General features: G+C 43.3%; 1 protein-coding gene across 2 annotated transcripts in view; it reads left to right on the top strand.

Moving 5' to 3' along the window:
• Positions 1-26,063, top strand: part of LOC311231984 (scavenger receptor cysteine-rich type 1 protein M130-like) — an 82,590-nt gene that overhangs the window by 26,645 nt on the left and 29,882 nt on the right. For both annotated transcript variants that reach the window (XM_084318631.1, XM_084318630.1), the window contains exons 6-12: positions 4,994-5,308; positions 12,070-12,363; positions 12,931-13,251; positions 17,867-18,166; positions 23,442-23,738; positions 24,054-24,365; positions 25,568-25,876. In XM_084318631.1, the coding sequence (XP_084174757.1) occupies positions 4,994-5,308; positions 12,070-12,363; positions 12,931-13,251; positions 17,867-18,166; positions 23,442-23,738; positions 24,054-24,365; positions 25,568-25,876 (2,148 nt within the window). The remainder of the gene's footprint in view (positions 1-4,993; positions 5,309-12,069; positions 12,364-12,930; positions 13,252-17,866; positions 18,167-23,441; positions 23,739-24,053; positions 24,366-25,567; positions 25,877-26,063) is intronic.

Genomic DNA, 26,063 nt, shown 5'->3' with positions numbered 1-26,063 from the left:
TCGTTTTTGTTTATTTATTAAGTTAATATAAAGAGTGTTTCTAACGTTTATTTTAATTTTTTTGTTATCTTTTTCCCCCTCCTTCTTTTTCCGATTTTTCTCCCATCCCACCCTTCCTGGTTGTTGCGCACTTTCCCCTACTGTTGGTCCGAGAGACCGGAGACTGTCACATGCTTTCCTCCGACGCATGTGAAGCCAGCCGGCAGGCCAGCCTGGCCCCGCAGGTTCTCACTGGGAGAGTGTAACGTGTGGGAGGCCGCACTACCTCTCTCTAGATCCTACCCTTGCTGAGCAGGCGCCCCGACCGAACTGTAGGGGTCGCTGTCCACAACGCTCAGGACCCACCCGCCAGCTTTCCCACCCTCTAATCAGTAGCGGCCGCTGGGTACTTCGCCACTAGGGGCGCTATACCAAATATTTTGTACAGTACAGTACCACGCAACACTCATGGCAAGACGTGAGCGATTCGACTCACGCTCACTGCAATGAATCGGCTCTTATGAACGAGTCGCTCAGCTGTTACTACAACAACACACAACCAGTCAAATAAAGTATAGTCTAGACTCTAATTCACAACTTGAAACACAATATATAAATAGAAAAGTTAGAAACAAAACTCGCCCGTCTACAAACACAGGCAGATCTCTCCCTCTCTCCTTCTCTCTCTCACACACAGCGCGACGTGGAATCGATTCGTTACACAATCAGACCTATTATATACCAAGAATAACTTCAGTATGAGTACAGGGCTGTACACATATTTTGCATATTGTTAAACGAGCCAAGGCTAGCTATTAAACTATCGATATGAATCGAAAATCTGGGACCCTGATGTAAACAAGACAAACGTCTTTCTCTGGTCTGCATCCCCTTAACAATTGTGTGTATTGAGCCGTACTGTATTGTACCCATTCTGCAATCTGTTAATAAAGTTCTCATTCATTCATTCAAACATAGACGATATTGAACAAGCCATAATCCATGTATTTTCAATCCGAGAGAGCTGCAGTAGTTAAATCAATGAGCCATCGATAAATAAACAATCAGCAATGTCTCGCTTCATGAATGGCCAGCAGTAGTACTGCTCCTAAAAAAACTATTTACAAACGTTAACGTTAAGCAGAGAGAGAGAGAGAGAGAGAGAGAGAGAGAGAGAGAGAAGAGAGAGAGAGAGAGAGAGGAGAGATTTCTTCAACCTCGAACCTAAATTCCTTAGCAACCCGTGTTACCAAGTAAACAAATCACGGAACGATAGCCTAGTACTACTAACGTTAGCTCCCAGAACGATAGCCAGTTAGCCCGCACCAGCCTAGTACTAGTACTAACGTTAGCTGCCAGAACGATAGCCAGTTAGCCCGCACCAGCCTAGTACTAGTACTAACGTTAGCTCCCAGAACGATAGCCAGTTAGCCCGCACCAGCCTAGTACTAGTACTAACGTTAGCTGCCAGAACGATAGCCAGTTAGCCCGCACCAGCCTAGTACTAGTACTAACGTTAGCTCCCAGAACGATAGCCAGTTAGCCCGCACCAGCCTAGTACTAGTACTAACGTTAGAGAGAGAGAGAGAGAGAGACTCACTGTTTAGTTGAAACGTCCAGGGCAGGAGAGCTTGATATCCGCCATATAGCTTGTTAGCCAAGTGTTAGCTCAGCTGAGCTCGTCGACGTTAGCACAACACTCAACAAGTACATTCCTTTGTCCATTTCCGCTCGAACAGACTGCAAACTACCTGGCGTTCTATCGCCATGCTCTAAGACAAACTCTAACCTTAACCAACTTTGAACGAGTGCCTAAGCTTAACAGTCTAAAGAAAGAACTTGCAGTCACGGCACGGCACGCTCTAAGACAAACAACAGTCCTAGTACCAGGAACCAAGCTAGAAGCTAGAATTGGAACATTAGAAATTGGATTCGGCCAATCAGAGATCGTCTCTGTGAAATTCTGCCATGGAAAAAAATACTGGCGTCGGCCAATCAGAGAGCGTCTCCGCGAAATGTGGCTATGGAAATTCTCACGGAAGTTCACGCTGCTTTCTAGACCGCTTCAAATCGCGCTCGGATTCCAACATAATAGTCATATTTCAACGCACAACGCCGTATGCACTGATTGGCTGTGACGGAGACAGCGATCAAACTGTGACGCGCACTCAGAGCGCTATCGCGTATAGCCCGGACCGAGAAAAAAAAAAAAAAAAAAAAAACGTGATGTCACTTCCTGCTCTGGAAAACGATGTTTTTTTTATTTAGATAATAACGTTATATTGTGCATTGGAAATACAAACATACTTAAAATGAGTAAATATTATTAATTTTAAACATGTTTATATTATTTATAGGGCTATAAAACACAAAAACGAAAAAGTTTTATTGTCTTCTTCTCTGATTTAACAGCAGCTGGCCAGCAGGTGGGTCGGCGCCCTAGCGCCCCTAGTGGTAGAGCCGCCACTGCCTCTAATACTGCCAATTGTATTAGTGTGAACGGCCAGCCAAGCTGGTGACAACGCCAGGAGCTGGATTCGAACAGGCGAATCCAGCATCTCCGGCGTTGGTGACAAACGCAATCTCCGCTACGCCACCTGACCGCCCTTCGAAAGTTTTTGAGGTTGTTAAATACATGCTTCTGATTTCTTTAAGTGGCGAGTGACGTCTTTTTCGTTGTCCGCTTATTTCTCGCCAGAGAGATACAATGTTGACTGTGACGGGCGACGACGGCACCACACATGTGAACAGTAACAATGCAATTAATTAATGTCTTGTTGTAATTAGTATATACCCAATGTCATGCGTCTTCTTGAAGCGGATTCAGCTTGTTTTGCTCCGATTTGACGTCAGTTTAAAACCCTTCTACTCCTATGGCATATTTAATTCCGCCTGGATCTTTTCTTTTTATTGTGCGCTGTAGCATTGTCAAAGAGTAATTGCTTTTGCCCTTTTCCCTTTGTAACTTCATCCTTTATCTTTCATTATACAATGGCATGCACATTTCTCGATTCTGATTGGCTAAAACAGTCAAGTTACACGTGGTTATTTGTCATAACCCCCGCTCGTGGTCCTAGAACCCGCCCACAACCGAATTACGATCACTCCGCCAGTCGTGGATTTAGAAGTGAAAGCAAGATGGAGGACAATAATCGTTACGAATGGATATGTTGACAGCGTCATAACGACTAAATCAAAAACGATTCTGTCACGGCGAATGTGTTTAGTTTCTTACACAATGTTGGATTATCTAATTGGTGGGTCATGAGTCATTGTGGAACAAAATAAATATCGCGTGAATTGATTGATTTATTGCAAATTTTATTAATGTCCGCCTTGTTTCAAACTGGTTAAGTTTAGGCCCTCTTTCGAAGTTGCCCTCTTTCGAAGTTGGTTATGCTTAGAGTTTATCTTTAGAGCAGGGCGTTAGACCACCAGCCCTGATTCAACTTCGAAAGAGGGCGACTTCGAAAGAGGGCCTAAACTTAACCAGTTTGAAACAAGGCGGACATTAATTAAATTTGCAATCATTCAATCAATCAATTCAATAATCCATGCTCACTTAAAACAGCGCACCTCCCAGCTGCTTCTATAGAAAGTAGGTTAAAAATGTTTTTTTTACCTCCTATAGGGCAAAGAAAACTTTTTTTAACCTACTTTCTATAGAAGCATCTAAGAATGAAGTTCTATAGAAAGTAGGTTAAAAAAAAAGAAAAGTTGGATGTGTTAGTGAGAACAGTTGGATGTGTTAGTTGAGAGACAGTTGGATGTGTTAGTTGAGAGACAGTTGGATGTGTTACTGAGAACAGTTGGATGTGTTAGTTGAGAGACAGTTGCACTTCCGAGCTGCTTCCACACGGAGGCAACTTCTCAATTTTTTTTTGTGGAACTACTTTTTCTGCGGATGGTTTTTTCAATAAATCTTCAATTAATGTGTGTTTATTGTATAGCAATAAGGTTGGATGACATCGGCCATTGTATAAAAGCATTACATCACGAGACAAAGTGTGTTATATAAATTAGATCACGCCTATGGGGGTCTAACGACCCTCGGCTGCGCCTCGGGCTTAACAACCACCCATAGGCGTGATCTAATTTCTATAACCCACTCTGTCTTGTGATGTAATGCTTAAATATCTTATTTGACGTTACTGTACGATATAAGTGTGTATTAAAAGACTGAGCTGTTAATGCGTATTGAAGGTTTGTGTCCCCGGGCAAGCTATATTCACGTATTCACGTAACTCGTCAATAACACTTTAAAATACTCGAGTGACTGACGGTCATTTCCCAATGAACTCGAATCTGTTGCACCGCCGGCAGCAGAGCCTTTATTTCAGCTGGGAACATAGGACCCTTATTTCAGCGGGGAACATAGGACCCTTTTTTTGTTCGGGAGCGGGGACCATAGAACCTTTATTTCGGGAGTGGGGAACATAGGACCCTTTTTTTTTTAAGCAGGGAACATAGAACCCGGGGAACATAGGACCCAGGGAACATAGGGATGACCCCCTTCAGGACAGGCAGCACACAGGGATTGTTGTATTTCAAGTCACACCACAACATGCCAAAAAAGTTCCACCATCCACAACAGAGTACAACAACGCTCATGTATTTCCGTGCTTGATTCTTCTCTCAGACCAACACTATATCCTAGAACTATTCCATTTATAGGCGGCATGATATTTGAACCGGCCCCAGTGCATAGCAATACACTGGCATTCAAGAAACAAAATAGTTCCAAGATATAAGTCAAGTTTAGTAAGTAAAGTTTATTTAGTAGAGCATCTTTCTCAGAGAAGTCACAAAGTGAAACAAACCGGGTAGAACAACCAAACGTCAATGTCGGATATCAAAGGAATTATATTGTTCAGAATTCAATCAAAATGAATCTGTGAAATAGATCTCATCCCTTCACTGATCTAGGAGCAGCTTTCATCTCATTATGGAATACCTGTGATTTTAGGATGTTTTGTCAATAACCACACTTTTGTTGACTCTTTTGACCTGACAGATGTTAACATGGTCCGGCTGGTGAATGGGAGTAATAGATGCTCTGGTAGGGTGGAAGTCTTGCATGAAGGGAGGTGGGGATCCGTCTGCGATGACCGCTGGGGCATGGAGGAGGCGGAGGTGGTGTGCCGAGAGCTGGACTGCGGGACACCTCTGGCTGTGAAATACAGAGCCTACTTTGGCCATGGAGTTGGTCAAGTTTGGATGGACGATGTTATGTGTGTTGGTCATGAGAGTTCCCTCACTACCTGCCCACACAGAGGATTTGGAGCAGGTGACTGCAACCATAGTGAAGATGCTGGTGTTGTCTGCTCAGGTAATACAGCCTTTTTACCTTCACCTATAGGAGGTTAGGTTTCCCTACATTTCAACGGAAATATTGTACTTTTTACTCCACTACATTTATCTGAACCCATCAGTTACTAGTTACTTTGAAGAAAAGGATTTTGTGTAGAAAACACAATATATACAAACAGGGCCGCCTGGGAGAAATGCGAGGCCCTGTGCGAGATTTAAACGCGAGGCTGCCTGAGGCTGGGCATGATACAGTCAACATATAGCAAGAGAGAGAGCGAGAGAGAGCTCCCGTTCTACAGTCAATATACAGTGTTATCGCTGCACAGACCCGGCAATGCCCCTGACCCTCCACCAGAGCAAGGCCAGAGAGAGAGAGAGAGAGAGAGAGAGAGAGAGAGAGAGAGAGAGAGAGAGAGAGAGAGAGAGAGAGAGAGAGAGAGAGAGAGAGAGAGAGATTGGAAAGAAACAACCCAAAACCAGAACAAATTGAAATGCTATTTGGCCCTAAACAGAGAGTACACAGTGGCAGAATACCTGAGCACTGTGACTGACCCAATACTAAGAAGATCCTTGACTAGGTACAGACTCAGCGAGCACAGCCTAGCCATCGAGAAAGGCCGCCATAGGCAGACCTGGCTCCCAAGCGAAGACAGACCCACTGCACACAAGATGAGGTGGAAACCGAGCTCCACTTCTTAACAACCTGCCCACTATACCAAGACATATACTTCCCACAAATTGCAAACACCCAAAGAGACTTTGAAAACATGGACAATAACTCAAAACTCCCATACCTACTGGGAGAAATACAAGAATGTGAAATAAAGCCCATTTGAATTGAAGAGAGAGAGATAGATAAAGCATGTCTGTGTGTGTTAGAAAGAGAGAGATAGAGAGAGAGCATGTCTGTTTGTGTGTGTGTGTTAGAGAGAGAGCATGTATATGTGTGTTAGAAAGAGAGAGAAATATAGAGAGAGAGCATGTCATTTTGTGTGTTAGAGAGAGATATAGAGCATGTCTGTGTGTGTTAGAAAGAGAGAGAGAGAGAGAGAGAGCATGTGTGTTTGTGTGTTAGAGAGAGAGAGCATGTCTGTGTGTGTGTGTGTGTTAGAGAGAGAGCATGTATGAGAGAGATAAGCAAGACAGCTAAGATGAGCCCCTAAAGGATATTCAACTTTTAATGGAAGAACAAAACAGAAGGAAAAGATAACTTCACAAAGGCAACATGAATATACATAGATCCAAAAGGACAAAGATCAACACTTAAATCCAAAGAGAAGAGGGTCTATCCCAGAGAAAACAAAGTAGCAAGGAGCCAACGGCCGACATCAGCTAAATAGGCTAACTGCAAATAGAGTAGCCAGGTACTGACACCAGGTACACACCGTTAGCTACCACAGCTAGCCGGCCCGTTTGGCTCAATATAACGTTAGCTACGTTAGCTAGCCGGCCCGCTTTGGCTCAATATAACATTAGCTACGACAGCTAGCCGGCCCGTTTGGCTCAATATAACATTAGCTACGTTAGCTAGCCGGCCCGCTTGGCTCAACATAACGTCTACGACAGCTAGCCAGCCCGCTAGCTCAACATAACGTTGGCTACGATAGTTAGCCGGCCCGCCAGCTCAACATAACATTAGCTACGATAGCTAGCCGGCCCGCTAGCTCAACATAAGGTTAGCTACGATAGCTAGCCGGCCCGCTGGTCCAACAGAACGTCAGCTACGATAGCTAGCCGGCCCGCTGGCTCCACATAACGTTAGCCAACATAACGTTAGCCATGATAGCTAGCCGGCCCGAGAGAGAGAGAGAGAGAGAGAGAGATATCTCCACGGCGGGAATAGAATAGAGTGCATTAAAAACTCACCAAACGTCCAAGAGGATGGAGACAACCGCGTGGAGTTGACGAAGTTCATGTGCCGAACGACCGTCCTCTTCATCTTGGCATAACAATGCTGCACGCGCTCTCTCTAGGTTAGCTAACGCTAGTTAGCCTTTAGCTAAGATACTAGCCGACATGGCTATCCCGACTGAACCACATGTTAGCACTCGATATTATAACGTAGCTAAAGCTAACTAGCTGTCCCTGCCTTTAGCTAAGCCGACATGGCTAGCCTGACTGAACTGTCTAACATGCAACAACTTTCATCTTCAGTCCATCTGCCGAACGACCGTCCTCTTTGTCTTGGCTGGCATAACCTCCAATGCTGCACGCGCAAAATAGTCAGACGCAGCTGACGCACGCCGGCCGACTGTACACATGTAACCCCTCCCTTCGTTGAAACCAATAGTATGTCTGCTGCAGAGCCCCAGAGCTCCAATAGTGAGTATGTCTGCTGCAGAGCCGCAGAGCCAGGAACAAGTCAGACACATTCTACAAACGTGTCTAATGGAAATATATAAGCATATAAGCAAAACTAGATTTTAGGTCTGTGATGAAAAAGGACCTCGCGGGAAGGGGGGCCTCACAAAAAAAATTAAAAAAATTAAAAGAAATAATAAATAAAATAATTTTTTTTTTTTGTGCGAGGCCCCCCTTCCCGCGAGGCCCTGTGCGACCGCACTGCTCGCACACCCCCTGAGGCGGCCCTGTATACAAAATAAAACATATACTTTCACATTTGAAGCCTGCCAACTTCAAAATGATGTAATCAGAGCAGCATAACTGGACCACATACCACTCTAACATAACCTTTAATCAGAGAAGCATAACTGGACCACATACCACTCTAACATAACATTTAATCAGAGCAGCATAAGTTACTGGACCACATACCACTACTGAAGTGGAGATTTCTGGCTCAGAGTATGAGGAAAAACTCTTAAAACTAATTTTTGGGAAAACGCCTTCAAAGTTCTGTATTGTAAAATGCCATACTTTTTTTTTTTAAACAGATATTTACAAACACAATACCTAATCAAACCATTAGTAATAGACAACCTAAACACATGCCTGATAACTGAATAATAATAATAATGATGTTATTGAACTGAACAGAACTACACACAGGCTACAAACAGTGTAGTACAGTGTAGTACCCCCTAATAGGCAAAACATATTTGAATAGATACCACTATGAAACTTTCCCAATTTGTTATGTACATATAAACTAAGAAAAAATATATTGCAAGTTTTCTGAAATGTATGTTTATATATGCAAATGAGGCACTTCCCCATTAAATATGTGCACATTTATGGATGCAATAAGGCAAAATGATGTAAAATAAACAACTAAATGTGTGTTATTGACGTTTTATTGTCACTAGTTTCATAGAAGACATGTTTAAGAAGCAAAATATAACAAAATCTCAAAATCAACAAAAAAAGGATATTTGACTATTCACCTGCAGTGTCTCGCCTTAAGTAAAGTAAAGTGTACTTCTTCCACCACTGCATAAAACATGGAGTTACAGCCTGGGTCTGTTGAGTATAGGCAATAATATACAACTATTGTTTCTGTCATCTACCCAGTAAAATGTTGTTAAGCCTTGGCTAAGGTCTACACACTCTACTGAGTGCATTCCTCTTGTTTACATCTGTCATGCTTCCCATTTTTAAAACTGGAATGGATCACAAAGAGGAAATATATATATAAATTGTTGAAAGAATACACAAGTCAACATGGTAAACATGCATCCATATATCATTGTGATTGGCTGAGCTACATCCCAACAAGCATCAACATCTCATGATAATGCACTCGAAACCTAGCTATTCCACTCACATCACTCACTTGTCTATATGCTGTTGATACATCACACAAATCACAGAGATACAAAACCATCTAAAAAAAAAGATATACCACTCACAATACACATGACAACCACATGAACTCTTTGCAGTGGGGGGGGGGGGGGGGTGTCTGACAGCCATGGTTAACATCTACTTCGGTTCGGACACCGGGCCGGTCTGGTGGACTAACGTGTACTGCATGGGAAACAAGACCTCCCTCGCCCACTGACCAGTGCTGTAGTACTAGAGTCTGATTTTCAGGACTTGTGACTCAACTTGACTTGAGCACTGATGACTCGGACATGGACTTGGAAGGTGCAGACTCAGACTTGTTAATTGATAAATACAGTTACAAAAAATTATAATAATAATTGTTATAGGCCCCAATAATTTGGCATAAGATATTGATGGCTAGTGCATTTATTTGGCTATTGTGTCACAAAGTAAATAAATTCCCTTTGAAACGTTGACTGCAGTGTGTCATTTATGTTTAACCTGTTCCACCCGTGGGATATTTTCGCCTAAAATATATACCTAGGTAAATGGAATATTGCTCCACTTCTACAAGGACCATTTGCATATTCTTGGTATCTAGGGACATCTATGGACCTCTGGGAATGTATTCACAGTGTCAGAAATATTGTGTCTATTACTAGGCTTGCTTAAATTGTGATGAAACAAAGGAGAATATGAATAATGATTTTTCTTTGCATCTTTGACAGTGAATAACACCATGATAATAATGACCAAACTTAAAAAACTGCCACTGATCTCGTTCAGTACCCTCTTGAGATCATGTGTAAAAAGAATCTAAGGAAATAAAGGGAAGATGATTAAACCGAAGGTTGTGTAGATACAGTACTGAATTCTCCCATCCGGACCAATGCAATTTGAAATATTATTATAGAATATAGAATATGATGCTTATAAATTACCTTATAGCCAATTTGCATATTTATATATATATGCATATATTATCTTTCAAATGCCAGACTTCAATTTGGATTTAGTATCACCAGGCGTGCATAAGAACAGATAATGATATCTACTGTAATTTACTGTACTTTTTTATTTTCACCACAGTGCAACCATTTTGAAACTAATTTCAGATCTAATTGTTGCTACATGCTGACAATAGGGAGGAGAAACTAACTGTGTTTCAATATTTGTTAAAAACGTTATCTTTTGTGGCTTATTATCCCGAATAATATCAGTTATCGATATAATTCATTCAGAACACTGAACTTTGAACCCCAATAGAATCTGCCAGGAAGTGTAGTTCGGAAAAATTCCAACGCTGATCCACAGCTATGCATGCCCTCGACAAAATGTCCGCAAAAAAACTACAATTCCCATGGTTCAAAATGTCCAAAATGGTCGTCGTCTTGCAATAGACTTCAGCAAATCGAGAAGTTAAAACTATCTAATGGCACTTTTAACCTATTGCTAAACTAACGTATTGATGATAATATACATTCTACATGCTTTTGTGACATGTTAGTGATGTTAATACTTGAATACGTTTGATTTTAAAATCAATTTTTTTTTTGCAACACTAATAAAATATTGATTTATGACCAGATTTATGACCAGATGCCATTTTGGGGTCGGTACCGACCCCGTTGGGTGGAACAGGTTTGTAGACCTCTTTTTATTTGGACGTCAGCTCTTTGACTGCCAGAGTGGATTCAACCTTGATGACTTGGACTCGAACTCTGACTGATTGATTGATTGATTGATTGATTGAAAACTTTATTAACAGATTGCAGAATGGCTACAATATAGTACAGCTCAATACACACAATTGTTAAGGGGATGCAGACCAGAGAAAGACTTTCGTCTTGTTTACACCAGGGTCCACCATTTTCATTTCATAATGACATATATGACATACATGACATACAGATAGACAGTACTGCTACATCTATACATTTATGACATACCAGATTTGCAAATACAGTACTGTTTGTGATACAAAAAGAGTCCAGAAAAGGGAGTATATACATTTGACGTAAAAACTGTACATTGGAGGAGGTTGGGTGGGGTTGGGTGGGGGGGGTTTGGTAGGAGAGGTTGGGGGGGGAAACACTGTACAACTGTACAAGCAAAATTGTACATTGGAATATTGACAACCATACTAGGTAACTTACTGTACATTGGACGGGGTTGGGTTAGGACATTTACAGGGGCCAGTTTCCAATTGCAGTCTCCCGTAGGTGTTCTTTGAGAGTGGTTTTGAAAGTGGGTAGTGATTCACATTCCTTTACAGCTTTGGGTAGGGCGTTCCACATTGATGTGGCATAATTGCGAAACGTGTTTAGTCCCTTGTTTGAGCCGAATCTGGGTTTAACATGATTTGTGGAGCTCCCTCTGGTGTTGTGATCGTGGTATTCACTGACCTTTGGGAAGTATTTTGACATGTACATGAGTACCTTGGTTGTGTAGGTAAAACACACTTAAACACCTTACTGTAAATTGTACCTAAAATTGTACCTCATCCCATTTCTGCTTTGCACTAGATAGTACTGTACATTAGTACACTGCATAGTATTGTGTATTGTATATTATATGGTAACTCAGAACATTGTACATATGTCTATACCGAACACTGTGACCTCATTTTCTTCTTCTAAATTCATGCTATATTATGTTATTATGTTATTTGATACTATCTTGTCTAGCACAGTCTCTGGAGCGTAACAGTAAGAAGCATTTTGTATGAAAGTATTCTGTACTTCTGTATGACAACTATTAAAGAACTTGAACTTGAACTTGTGTAGTGTATCTTGTAGACCAGGCCCATTGCAAGTTGCTGTACTCTGTCGTCTACTCTAAGCCATCCTAGGTTGTCAAAGTGGGCAGGGGTGAGGTGGGTTCTAGGAGTAAGGTCAAGCAGTAGTCTGACCAGTTTGTTTTGAGATGTTTGTAATTTTGTTTTTAGCGCCTTTGAGGTGCTTTGGTACCATGAGGTGCAAGCATAGTCGTGTGCGTGTGCTTCTCTGCCCATGTGCACCCATTCAAATGATTCACCCATTCTTTGTCTTCCAGCTACAGTGAGGTTGATGAATGGAACTGACCGCTGCTCTGGCCTAGTGGAGGTCTACTATGCTGACCACTGGGGCACGATTGGTAACAGTGACTGGACCACCAGAGAAGCCACCTTGGTGTGCGAAGAATTGGACTGTGGGAAGCCTGCTAGTCTTCCAGTGAGATCCCAACCTGGGGATGCCACAGCGCTCAGAGGTTATACAACTGGTTGCATTGGTATTGAGACCTCTATCACGCAGTGCTTAATTCAGGTCCAAACCACAAGAGTTGGAGATGTGTCTCTTAATTGTTCAGGTAAGATAGATGTGTTCATAATCACTGTTTCCATCTATTGTCCCTTCATGCTAAATCTGTAAATAAAGTACTTTTTACTCGACCACAGGAAAAAGGTACATAATTGTATGTTGTGTTACAGCCATCAGTAATATATTGACGAATTTACAAAAATGTACAATGTGTAGATATTACAAATAAGTAATATATTAAAGTATTTACGTATTTACAAATAAGTACATATTCAAAAGATTCAGAAAAATTTCAGTTCCCTTGCTGGGGAATGAACCCGTGGCACTCGCATGGGAGGCAAGTGCCTTTACAGCAAGACTACCGAGACCCTAACCCTAACCTTAACCACAATGTTACCTTAAACTAACCTTAACCCTTCCCCCCTCCCCCTCAAATATAGCTATACAAACCATTTATTTGAAAAACAAAAGTGACTGTCTTATTCTTAAATTGATATCAGCATTGTTCCACAAGTTAACCCCGGCAATAGAAATACACCTCCTTTGAATCCCTTTCTTCCCTTTCTTGTGCTGTATATAATGATGATACAATTCAATCTAATCTAAATCTCTAAAGGTGATCCACACGTGAGGCTGGTCAACGGTACGGCCACAGAGCGATGCTCGGGCAGAGTGGAGGTGATGTACGACGGTCAGTGGGGGACCGTGTGTGACGACCAGTGGGACATCAAAGACGTCGAGGTGCTCTGCAGAGTGCTGGACTGCGGCTCTGCTCGGAAAGCCCTGTCTGGCGCCTACTTCGGTCCGGGCACCGGGCCGGTCTGGTGGAGTAACGTGTACTGCACAGGAAACGAGACCTCCCTCGCCCACTGTCGACGCCAACAGTACGGGGAGAATAGTTGCAGTCATCGTCGGGACGCCGGCCTGATCTGTTCAAGTGAGCCGGTCTATTCATTTGATTTGATTTCAAACGTTTATTTCAACTCGTAAGACACTGAGGTTACCCTCATTTATAGCGACGACGAGCTTACGAAATAAGACGTCATACTTTTAAATGCATCAGAAGAAGGAAGAACCTTCAGCTTCAGAGTCAGTTGGAGGACATTCCAGGTGTTGGAAGCATCAAAGGAAAAAGCTGTTTCAAACTCAGCAAACTGGGGGAACACTAAGAATCAACCAAATTACCAACCATCATTTGAACGTGTAGAATAGGTTCCAAGATTCCATTCCAGTGTTGTGAATTGTGATGTAAAAGGTTACCAAAGTTTACCAATTAAATATATAATAAAAAAATTCATAACTCGGGCGTAGAACCGGAAACAGGTGACTCCCCGTGTACAGGAGCAGAAGCAGGGCACGGACCAAAAGTCGGGGTCTCCCCGGGAGCCGGAGAAGGGACAGGAGCAGCCAGGGCTACAGTAGCAGGGGCTAGGCTGACAGTAGAGGCTGGGTTAACTGCCTGGGCAGTGCTAGCTGCAGAGGCTATGCTAGCAGTAGGAACTGTACTAGCAGTAGAAGCTAAGCTAGCAGTAGAGAACAAGCTAGCTGAAGGGGCAGTCCTAGCTGTGGGGAACAGGCTAGCTGATGAAGCTACACTAGCAGTAGGGACTGTACTAGCAGTAGGGGCTGTGCTAGCCGTGGAGGCCGTGCTAGCCGAGTGCGCTACACATAAAGTGGGGCTAGCAGTAGGGGCCAAGGAGTTAGCCGACAGAGCGGCTCCAGGGAAACTATGAGTGCTAGCTGAAGGGGCAGACCTAGCCGTGGGAAACATAGAATTTGCAGTGGAGACCAAGGGATTAGCCGACAGAGCGGCTCCAGGGAAACTGACCTTGCTAGCTGAAGGGGCAGTCCTAGCAGTGGGGAACAGGCTAGCTGATGAAGCTACGCTAGCAGTAGGGACTGTACTAGCAGTAGAGGCTGTGCTAGCCGTGGAGACCAAGGGATTAGCCGACAGAGCGGCTCCAGGGAAACTGACCTTGCTAGCTGAAGGGGCAGTCCTAGCAGTGGGGAACAGGCTAGCTGACGAAGCTATAGGGGCTGTGCTAGCCGTGGAGGCCATGCTAGCTGAGTGCGCTACACATAAAGTGGGGCTAGCAGTAGGGGCCAAGGAGCCCACACAGACTCTCCTAACTGTGGTAACCACAGACTTAGCCGTGGGGACCGTGCTAACTGTGGAAGCTACACTAGCAGTAGGGACTGTACTAGCAGTAGCTACGCTAGCAGTTGAGGCTAAGCTAACAGTTGAGTCTGTCCAAGCTGTGGGATTGGAGCCGATGGAGCGCATTAGCTCCAGGGCAGACATCCTCTCAGCCAGGATGGAGGCTGAAAAATCAACCCTAAAAAAGGTGTCAAGGGTGCGCAAGGCCTCCCTCGTCCTGTTCACTTGGTCCAGTACTGGTCGGTTCATACTGTTAGGGATAGTGTTGGCGGAAGACCCAAGCACAGACCAAACTAATCTACAAACAAAGCACTAACCAAAAACGAACTGTAACACGAAAACAAAGATGGAGAACAAAGAACACTAACACTGGAAACACTTACTACAAAAAAATGCTGGATAGGGGGTCACAGGATCACAAGAACAGCAACAGCAAACGGACCATGAACACAAAGTAGTAGCAAACGTGGACACCAAACAGGAACCAAAACAATGAACCGAGGGGAGGGCAGGGAACACACAGCAGATATAGAGGGAACAATTAACACATGAGACACAGCAGGGCAATCAGCAAACGAGACACACATGGGGACAAGAACAGACTGAACACATAGGGGTAAAGACTAAAGATAACAAGAGTTACACAGACACAGGGGAGACTAAAAGCTAGGCTAGATGACAACATGACAGAAAGTACATTAATGACTAAGGACAGATTGACAAGGAAGTGGGTGAACATAAATAGAGGTAGTAGCGACGGAAGTCCACAGGATGGCAGCAGAGGACAGTTTATGAAAGGCTGGCAGTTCATGAAGCCAGGATGGACAGGAGGGGAGGGGGGAGTAGGAGGGGGAGTCTGGCCAGGGAACGGTGAACCGTTACACATACGTTCCGGTGTTATACCGTGGTGAATATAAGTATAAGTTTTAGAGCGGTCTGGGGTAATTCCCGAAATGCTGAGTTATAGCCTTATACGTAAATTCTACTATAGACATTGCCGTTTCTTGCCTGTACACGCTACTATTCCCAAATCACATCTATGTCATAAGTATTATGTTTCATCATGAATGCATGAAAGGGGGGGGGGGGGGGGGGTTCTGATTATTTGATTGTCAGTAACAGCATTCGTATTGAACACTAAAAACGCTTATTAGCCTGATCGGTATAAAAGCATTGCAGGATCAAGCAAAAATGTACGTCAGATAGTCCTTACCTGTGATTTACCTGGGAGTATTTCAAAAATAATATTCCAATTTATTGTTTGATCGCCATCTGGTCATCCGATGTCCATTTGGTCCACGGCATAACCCACCACAACATATGAATTGGGGATATTTCACTCTTCAATGGAACCGGGAGAACCGCTCCACTCGGCCGACAAGGAAAAGTGAGACCGGAGACATTTCTCCGTTACACAGGCTAGATACAAGGTTACAAAGGGTGCTCGATACCGCCGTCTAGCTGGATGCGGCCGGTATTGCACTTTGGCGATCTCAGACTCATTCCCTATGGTAACACCAAGGTCCCTGGATGAATAATGAATATCTAAAAAAAGGAAAAACGATCAAATAACATATACGTGGTTGGCGTTCAACGGTTGTCGGCCAAACACGTATATAATCGTTGTTGGCGGGGATTGAGTTAATGTATCGCGTAATTTCAGCGTGGAATTAAGGAATATCAAAATAAACGCACACGTTGTTGAACTTGATAATGCATATATTAGACCTTTTCTTTTTTTTACAACACTATGTTATCAATACACATTTATAAAATGAGGCATATTTAGCCAAAATATGTTGCCAGAACATACAAAAATATATATAATAAAAAATATATATATCGTATTTTTTTTTTACTTGCCAATGCTGTCACCTACCCACAACCTCACTTTGGGTCGTGACCCGTAGTTTGAGAACCGCTGGGATAAATGACTTGCTGGTGCTCTTGTGCGACATCTAGAGGCTGAATGTTATCTAGCGCCTTTAACTTGTGTAACTCTGTAGGAGTGCTAAACCAAAACTATCCAATCAGGTAAAACGATCACATTTCACTTATTTGTCCTGGTGCACATCGCAATTTATTTTTATTTTGGCACAAAGCGTTAATGAGAGCGTTCATGGTTCACATATACATTTTCTTCCAAAAAGAAAAGAAAAAACTGATAGCTTCTGACTGAAACCAAACAAAGAAGTAATTTTATTGTCTCTGCACTGTTCTAAAGTGGTGGCTGAGCTCATGCTATGTTTTTCTGTAAAACCAGATTGGTGTGGGCTTAAAGACCACTTACAAAAATACAAAACTACCACTGCCACAAAAATACCACTTACAGCTTCTTTAATACAGAGTGATTTGAGAAAAATGCTTTGAGTTGGTTATTTACCAATGATTCCAGGATATCAGAAAAAATGTACAGATGTTATTTGCTCTGTAATTAATGGAGCGGCTAGCCTGAGAAAAGGATCCAGTTTATCCTCCAGTTGATTTCCTGGTATCAATGGATTGCAATGCTTCAAAAACAACACTAGGAGAGAAAGGTTGAAAGGAAAACGGAGAAGCATGCATCACAATGCACACATTATCATGATTTTTAAGAGGCATCAATGACATTATGAATTCAACCTAATAACTTTTTTTCATCAGAAAGATCTCTGCGCCGAGAGGCATACTGTTCTTCTCAGCCAACCTCAGCGCGCGATTGGCTGAGGTTGAGTAAAATGTCATGGTAAGCCAATCAAAGGTAGAGGTGGGCGGGTGCCTCCAGAGTCTGACACACAGCGACACAACACAAGCGACTCAGTCAACGTGAGACCGCGGTCCGTGTACATTTTGATAGTTTGTTTGGTGGCCAAATAATCCAAAACGAATCCAACGAACAACACGCGCGAGCAGTCACTGACAGGGCTTTTTGAGCATTTTTGTTCACTCGTGTTGCAGTGCGGGGCACTGCAGTAGTGGAGGCTCTACTCTGCTGACATAGTGTTGCACTTCCTGGTTTAATAGCACAGTCTTCAGGTGCTCAGAGTCAGATATATATATATCTGTATGTCATGCATGTCTTAAATGTCATGATTAGATTTGTTTAGATGATTAGATTAGATTCTTATATCTGTATGTTGTGTATGTCATAAATGTCATGAATTGAAAATGGGGGACCCTGATGTAAACAAGACGAAAGTCTTTCTCTGGTCTGCATCCCCTTAACAATTGTGTGTATTGAGCTGTACTGTATTGTACCCATTCTGCAATCTGTTAATAAAATGTTCAATCAATAAATCCTGCTGACTTGTCGTACAGAACTTGTAAGTCGCTTTGGATAACAGCCAAACAGAGTGCACCAATTAGTACTTTTCCTTTTCAAACTATGTCAAACTCTCTCCCTTGACTCCTATAGGCAATCTCAGATTGATTGGTGGGGCCAACCAGTGCTCCGGCAGAGTGCAGGTCTATAAGAGCGACCACTGGTCCCCAGTGTATCAACAGAACTGGGGTCCAGCTGAAGCTACAGTGGTGTGCAGAGAGATGGACTGCGGAGATGCTGTCACTGCCCAGACACCGTCTGGCTCCGCTCAGGGCAGCGGGGGACCAGGGTACACCGCCATATGTCGCGGTCCGGAGCGCTCGATCGCAGAGTGTTCACTTATCTGGAGACAATTCCGGGCTGGTGTTGGAGAGGCTACCGTCAGTTGTTCAGGTAAGAAGGCTTTCCCCAGGATCTTCCAACAAGGTTGCTGAATCGCAACTAGATGATGGTCCTGAGGGGGGCTGTGCCCCCCGCCGCCCGGGAGGCAAAATAAATTGCAATAAAGAAATACATTTTCTGTAATTTCCTGCAACTTGAAAACATAATTTCAATAACATAGCAAACACAAGGGTAAGTTCCAAATAAGTTGTTTATCAAGTACAGTGTATAAGGTTGCACAATAGTTTAACATTGAAAACACATACACGCATGCACACACACAGTGGGGTGAGCAATCACCTATTAGACAAGCTCTTCTAATTCTAAGCTGGCCCCAAGACGGGCAAAGACAGAGGAATGAATGCCTGTTTGCTGTATACAAACATACCATGTTTGAGCCAATCAGCAATACCAACTGAGTCACGTGACTAAGTTCCTCCCTACCTCAATAGTATCCATCTGCAGAATGTCAGCCCAGCACTCTCAGTCCCCACGCTGTCAGGCCCCTCAGGAATTTGGGTCACGAGACCGTCACAGGCCCGCTCAGCAGCGCCACCCACCCAATGGCTGAATTGCCAATGGCTGAATTGGAGTATTGCACTGTGCGGGATTGATTGATTGATTGATTGATTGATTGAAAACGTTATACACTGTACATTGGAGGTGTGTGGGGGGGGGGGGGGGGGGGGGTTGGGTAGGGGGTGGGTGGGGGACACTGTACACTGTACATTGGAATACTGACAAAGCCATACTTGGTCAACAGATTGCAGAATGGGTACAGTACAGTACAGCTCAATACACACAATTGTTAAGGGGATGCAGACCAGAGAAAGACTTCCGTCTTGTTTACATCAGGGTCCCCCATTTTCAATTCATCATAAATGTACAGTTCCCTCCCCCTTGTATATATTTACTGTATGTCACAAATGTAACAGTACTGCATTGAGTATGTCATAAATGTCATTATGAATTGAAAATGAGGGACCCTGATGTAAACAAGACGAAAGTCTTTCTCTGGTCTGCATCCCCTTAACAATTGTGTGTATTGAGCTGTACTGTACTGTACCCATTCTGCAATCTGTTAATAAAGTTTTCAATCAATCAATCAATCAATCCCGCACAGTGCAATACTCCAATTCAGCCATTGGCAATTCAGCCATTGGGTGGGTGGCGCTGCTGAGCGGGCCTGTGATGGTCTCGTGACCCAAATTCCTGAGGGGCCTGACAGCGTGGGGACTGACAGCGTGGGGACTGAGAGTGCTGGGCTGACGTTCTGCAGATGGATGCTTCTCCCCTACCTGCGCGAACTGCTGCGCTAAAAAAGTACAACGGGGCTCTATGAAACCATGAATGACACTCTCCTGACTAAGGTCATGTCCACACGTATCTGGATATTTTGCCAAACGGATATTTTTAGGCTCTGTTTAAAAAAATATCCTCGTCCACATGGCAGCGAAAAGAAAATGAAATAAAAATCCATCCAGACGTAAACGCAGAAACGCATATAAATTGCTCCAACAAGCATGCCAGGCCAGTACGTGGCGATAAGTGATATATCAAATAGCATAGAACAACAGCCTGAGCATGCGTAGTGAGCTGATTTTCATTGGCGGCAAAAACTAAAGAGTAAAATAATGTAGTGAAAATATGCAGACAAACATTAAAGGGGAACTATTTTACTATTTATTTCACTATTTGGGCACTTTTACACAATTCCTGTGAGTCTATGGAACACCTCTGTAATATATATATATTTTTTATTCATTGTTTTGTATTTCTAATCAAGTCCTCAAAAACAGCATTTTTCTACCTCAAGATCTTGAGCTGTTTTGAGCCTGGGCTCCTAAACCACTGCGCCGCGTCGTGTTCGCCTGAACATTAACATGCAGCAGTGACTATATGACATCACATATAGGCACATTTTCAAACGACTCAGTTCAGTGAGGGTGAATATTGTGAGAGGAGAATTGGAAGAATGCGCCAATATGAGAATTTTGAGACATAGATCATATTAATATAAGTTCACATAGCTAGGAAACAATGCTAAACACTCAAAAGGGCAATTTATAAGATAGTTCCCCTTTAAATATCTTTGGACCCATTTGTGTTAAATTGTATCTGAATCGGGAGATTATCTTCTCTGTGTCAAAATTGAAAGTGTATATCTCCGTTGCACATAGCTGGCTAGCAGTGCACATAGAATAGCGCATACAGTATGCTATTGAAATTATTTTCTCTAATGAACGCATCTACAGTATTTCTATATTTCATATAGTTTTTCTATCTACTCCAGTGCGCCGTCGGACAGATTCGGCCATCAGACGCTGCTTGCGTGTAACGGAGTGTTATTTAGTTAGGCCTACTGGACATTTTTGTTGACATAAGTAGATTTTCCATTTTTGTTTATTTATTAAGTTAATATGAAACAGTGTTTAGAAAATTTAGAGTTTGTTAAATACATGTTTTCGATTATTTTAAGTGGCGAGTGACATTTTTTGTTGTTGTTATTCTCAACACATCAAGCCTGCATCATTAGTAGTGGAAGCTAATTAATCTGTCCACGCTGAATTAAACCCTCTACTTTTCTTTTTAATTTATTTATCCATGGTTAACACATGGACTGCCAGACCCGAGATATCTCGGGTTAACTCGCCATGCGTTGGGCGCCAGACCCGAGATATCTCGGGTTTTGGTTGTTTTTTCTTTTATTCGATATTTATATTCATTATTCATCCACTGACCTCGGTGTCGTTAATAGGAAATTATTCTGAGATCGCCAAAGTGCAATACCGGCCGCATCCTGCTAGGTGGCAGTGTTGCCCACCCTATGAAACCTTATATCTCACCGTGTGTTACACTTAAACCCCTCTAGGCACTGAATTTAGACGGAGCAGAGTAAATCTCTTCATCCGACCACTTCGAAATGCATCTAGCACATTCAATCCATAAATTGTGCCAAATTATGTCCGGGACCAGATGGACACCAATACTGGAAATCGCGATCAGACAATTGTAATATTCTTTTTGGAATAACCCTGATCAAAGGTAAGGACTATCTGACATCAATTTCAGCTTGATCCAACAATGTTTTCATATCGATCCAGCTGATCAGCGTGTGTGGTCTTCAAAACGAATGCCGTTACTGGCCATCAAAGCATAAAAAAATGACCCCCTCCCCTTTCATGCATTCATGATGAAACATAATACCTATTATATGCATTTGATTTGGAAATAGTAGCGTGTCCAGGCAAGAAACGCCAACGCTTATAGCAGAATTCACGTAGCGCCCTATAACTCAGCTTTTCAGGAATTATCCCGGATCACTCCTAAACTATACAATATTCACCACGGGATAACGCGCAAACGTATGCATGAAAAAACGATCTATTTTTTGCATGTTCGACGGAAGAAAGTCACTGTAATACTGTATAAGGACCATAATATTGTCTCCATAGCTCTCCAAACATAGTGGCGCACAGTGAAAGTAGGCTATGGAAACCTGGCATGTTAGCTACAAGCTAATGGCTGGCGCCCAATATGTTAACTTAATGGGGGATCCGAAACTCAAGATTAGCCACCTGCAGATGGCAGGGAGGGACGCGGGGTGTGACGTATATTTTAGTTGATTAAATATTAAACACTCTTTAATTTATAAAATTTTATAAAAAATGTATTTCTATATTATTATTATTTTTCAAACTTACAGAGCCACTGCAGAGTGGCTGAAGAGCACTCACTGCTCTGCCATTTCAGCACCAGGCGCTGTCCACCAACGTTATTATCTTCATGTTAAAACCCATTCTTCGCCAGGCATTGTACCCTTCTTATACCATCCTCTGCCAGCTCTATTTGTCTATGGAGATGTTCACCTACTTTGCAGGGCTATAACTTTTTTAATTGTATTGCTAAATTGACATTACTATGGCCCATTCAACATCGATTAGCTATTGTTCAGGGTGTAGGAACGTTTTACTTTTTCATTCACACATTCATACTAAAATTCCGTCCAGAGTATAAATATGTTTTTATCGTTTTCTGCAGTAATTCATAGAACGTGAGTTATAGCCATTTATGCATATATTACATCATCAAATGCAGTTTGCTAGCGATTGACGTCAGATAAAAAATTTCAATTGTACAAGGTCCTAAACGTCATGACTCATCATCTGCTGGTGACCGGGGGGGGGGGGGGGGGGGGGTCGTTTATAATGCAATGACCGACGTTAAATGAATCATGTATATGGGTGATATTGATCATAGCAGTTTGTATGGATAATAATAATCAAAAACGCTGAAACTCACCGCAGCTTCCTCTTACCGTTGGGTGATCAGCGTGGAGCAAAAAGTTCGCTATTATGGGATGTTGATCTAGATGAACCATTTTCGGGTTGTATAATACTATATACGTCCAAATAACATTGTTTATTGAGTTATGGCAACCGATCGATTATCCAGTGTGTCGAGATGGAGCCCCGGGAGCGATAGCGAGTGGCGGACGGAATAGGGGGGACACCAAGCACTTCCGGCCCCACTTCCCCACTTCCGGTTGGCCGATCGGCCACCAGGTGGCGATATTGAACCGTTGGAGAGTTGAGTGGAGATCCACAGCACCCGTCAAGGATCCGTCGGTGAAATATGATTACCATGACAGAAATTTGTAATATTGATTTCGATGACGGCGTAATCCGTCATTGGCAGATTAAGCATGGCGAGGAATGACGTCTGAATCCGTCATTGGCGAAGAATGGGTTAAGCAAGCGCTACGGGCCGCCTATTGCCATAGAACAACAGTCTGAGCATGCGTAGTGAGCTGTGACGTCATCATTTATCTAGACTATGCGTTTAGCATGGCTACACGGATCGACTGAAACGGATATTTAGAAAAATCTTCACTTTAAAATGCGTTTTGGAAAATCTCTGTTTACGTTTCCGAAAATGCCGCTTACATGTGGATGAAAGGCCCAAACATGGAAGAAAATGTGCGTTTTGCAAAATAACCGGATTCGTGTGGACATGCCCTAAAAGTAGTTTCAAACGAAAATGTAATTTAGCCAAATCAGCATGGCTGCCTGTGAGTGTGAGTCTTTCACCTTTTACATATCTAGCTTTGGCATGGATTGATTGTTTAGATCGCTAGCATGGCTAACAAATGAAAATATATTGTAGTCTGCCCCGTTGTTCTGACCAGGATTACGTTCCTTTTGCCCCCTTGATGCGCGTGCACACTGAGTCTGACATATACAGCGAACAGGTCTATACAGCGTCATGTCTTGTTTGTGTTTCCCAGGTAATCTCAAATTGGTCAACGGGTCTGGTCGATGTGCTGGAAGGGTGGAGTTCTTCAATGAGGGCCAGTGGGGGACTGTGTGTAGCCATTCCTGGGACCTGAATGATGCACATGTGGTGTGCAGACAGCTGAACTGTGGGGTCGCTCATGCTGTCGGCCATTTTGGCCCCGGCAGCGGAAGGGTCTTGATCGACAGGCTTCATTGTAACGGAGGGGAGGCCTCGCTCAACCTGTGCATGCAAGGAGGGAATGGAGGTGGGTGCAACCAAACCTCAGCTGCAGGTGTCATCTGTACAGGTAAGATTGGCTTCCTCTGGTTACAAATATGGTGATTGGAATCTTGGTCGATTAGAATAGGTATGTGTGATGGACTACTGTCTATGTGGGTTTGGTTTTAATTATTCCTGTGAGCTATGGAGTTATTTTTGGGGTTATTTGGGGGTTTCTCTTGTGAGCTGTCAATCACCAGACACTGTGGGTTAATTACCATGTGGCATGGCAGGTGTGTGTGCTGGATTGGCACCTGATTGGTGTCAGGTGTGAAGTGCCTTTAAGTAGGCTTGTTTTTCCTGTGCTCAGTTATTGAATGCATTTATCTCACTTTCTTGACAGAAAGCGTCGATGCCAGGCTGGTCGGCGGTAGTGAGAAATGCGCTGGTCGGGTAGAGGTCAGGCACGCTGGCGAGTGGGGGACAGTGTGTGACCAAGGCTGGAGCCTGGCTAAGGCCAACGTGGTGTGTAAACTGCTGGAGTGTGGGGTTGCCGTCGCCACCGGCGGCGGTCAAGGCGGTCAAGGCACCGGGCCGGTCCGAGATGCCAGCGACTCGTGCTTCAGCAGTGAGACGTCTCTCCAACAGTGCTCCAAGATGGGATTCAACCTCACGAGCTGTGGCCACGAGAGAGATGCCAGTGTGGACTGCGCAGGTAAAACAGCTTGTTCACATTCCGTGTTGATGATGATTTTCAAAATGTATTTCATGCAATTTGGATATAATTTCCTAATTGTCATACGGTACGTCTCTGTTTATTGATTTGAAATGTAGCTTTTTCATGTGAGAGTACTTGCTTTATGTAATCTATAACAAACTAGAGTCTTCATTGAAGGCATGGCATGAGTCCTGCAGGCAAAGGTGAGACTTTATTTGAGAAGTGGGGGGACACTATTATTATAGGATGGAAATATGCATGATTGATTTTTTTGTGTGCATGTGAACGCACGCGTGTGAAGCTCAAATCATACCCACGATGATTTCCATTTAACCATATTTTTTTCATTAGCCATACTCCTCTCGACATGTCATTACACAAACAGCCCAGAGCGTACTAGTAACTGATTCATGTTGGAACCAGCCCCAGAGCATAGTAACTGATTCGTGTTGGAACCAGCCCCAGAGCGTAGTAACTGATTCGTGTTGGACCCAGCCCCAGAGTGTAGTAACTACGTGACACTGGGACTAGTTTCAACACACAGCGTCGATCTGAAGCATAGGAGATGCTAGAGGCCCACGGTTTTCTGTGGTGGATGGTTAAAACCTTTGCCTGCAAGTTGTGGTGTAGACACTTGTTGGCTGCCTGTCTGAAGCTTCCCGGTTCACTAAGCACCAGGCCAGAACTCTGAAGCTTCCCGGTTCACTAAGCACCAGGCCAGAACTCTGAAGCTTCCCGGTTCACTAAGCACCAGGCCAGAACTCTGAAGCTTCCCGGTTCACTAAGCACCAGGCCAGAACTCTGAAGCTTCCCGGTTCACTAAGCACCAGGCCAGAACTCTGAAGCTTCCCGGTTCACTAAGCACCAGGCCAGAACTCTGAAGCTTCCCGGTTCACTAAGCACCAGGCCAGAACTCCGACCACAGGACTTCAGAATCACAATCAGAATCAGAAAGGTCTTAATTGCCAAGTAGTTTTTACATACAAGGAATTTGATTTGGTCATTTTGGACAGTTTAATCACCTGTACATTGTATATTACTATTGCACTTTACTGTTTCATTTGTACTCTGGTTGAATGCCAAACTTATTTCTGTTGTACTGTACTTACACTGTTTATTGACAATACACTTTCATCTAATCAGTGCATGGAAATTCATAATACTCCTTTTTACATCCTTTTTTAAATTTTTTTTTTTAGAGAAGCTGCGGCTGGTCAATGGGAAACGTAACTGCTCTGGTAGAGTGGAGATCTTCCACAGCGGGCAGTGGGGGACAGTCTGTGATGATGACTGGGTCCTGAGAAATGCCGAAGTGGTGTGCAGACAGCTTCACTGCGGTGGGGCCATCAGTGCCCCTACAAATGCTCACTTTGGTAGTGGCAGAGGTCCCATATGGCTGGACAATGTTAATTGTCAAGGTCAGGAGAGCGCCATCACACTGTGTTCGCATAGTAGATTTGGAAGTAACGACTGTAGCCACGGTGAAGACGCCGGTGTCGTCTGTTATGGTAAGAGGCATTGCTTTTATTGCATCCCTGGCACACGCTTTGACCCTGCCACGAACCATTAGTTAAAACTCAGTACAGTCACGCATAATGCTGTAATACATTTAATCCTTTTTATTTATTTATTAAAATGTTTTGGTGATTTTTTCATTTGTTGTAGCAAAAATACATTAAAAAAATAAATATATAT

This window comes from Notolepis coatsorum (assembly GCF_963971535.1).
Source record: "Notolepis coatsorum genome assembly, chromosome: 7".
Classification (NCBI taxonomy): Eukaryota; Metazoa; Chordata; class Actinopteri; order Aulopiformes; family Paralepididae; genus Notolepis; species Notolepis coatsorum.
The sequence above is the reverse complement of the archived record's forward strand: the minus strand, read 5'-3'. Positions and strand labels throughout refer to the sequence as shown.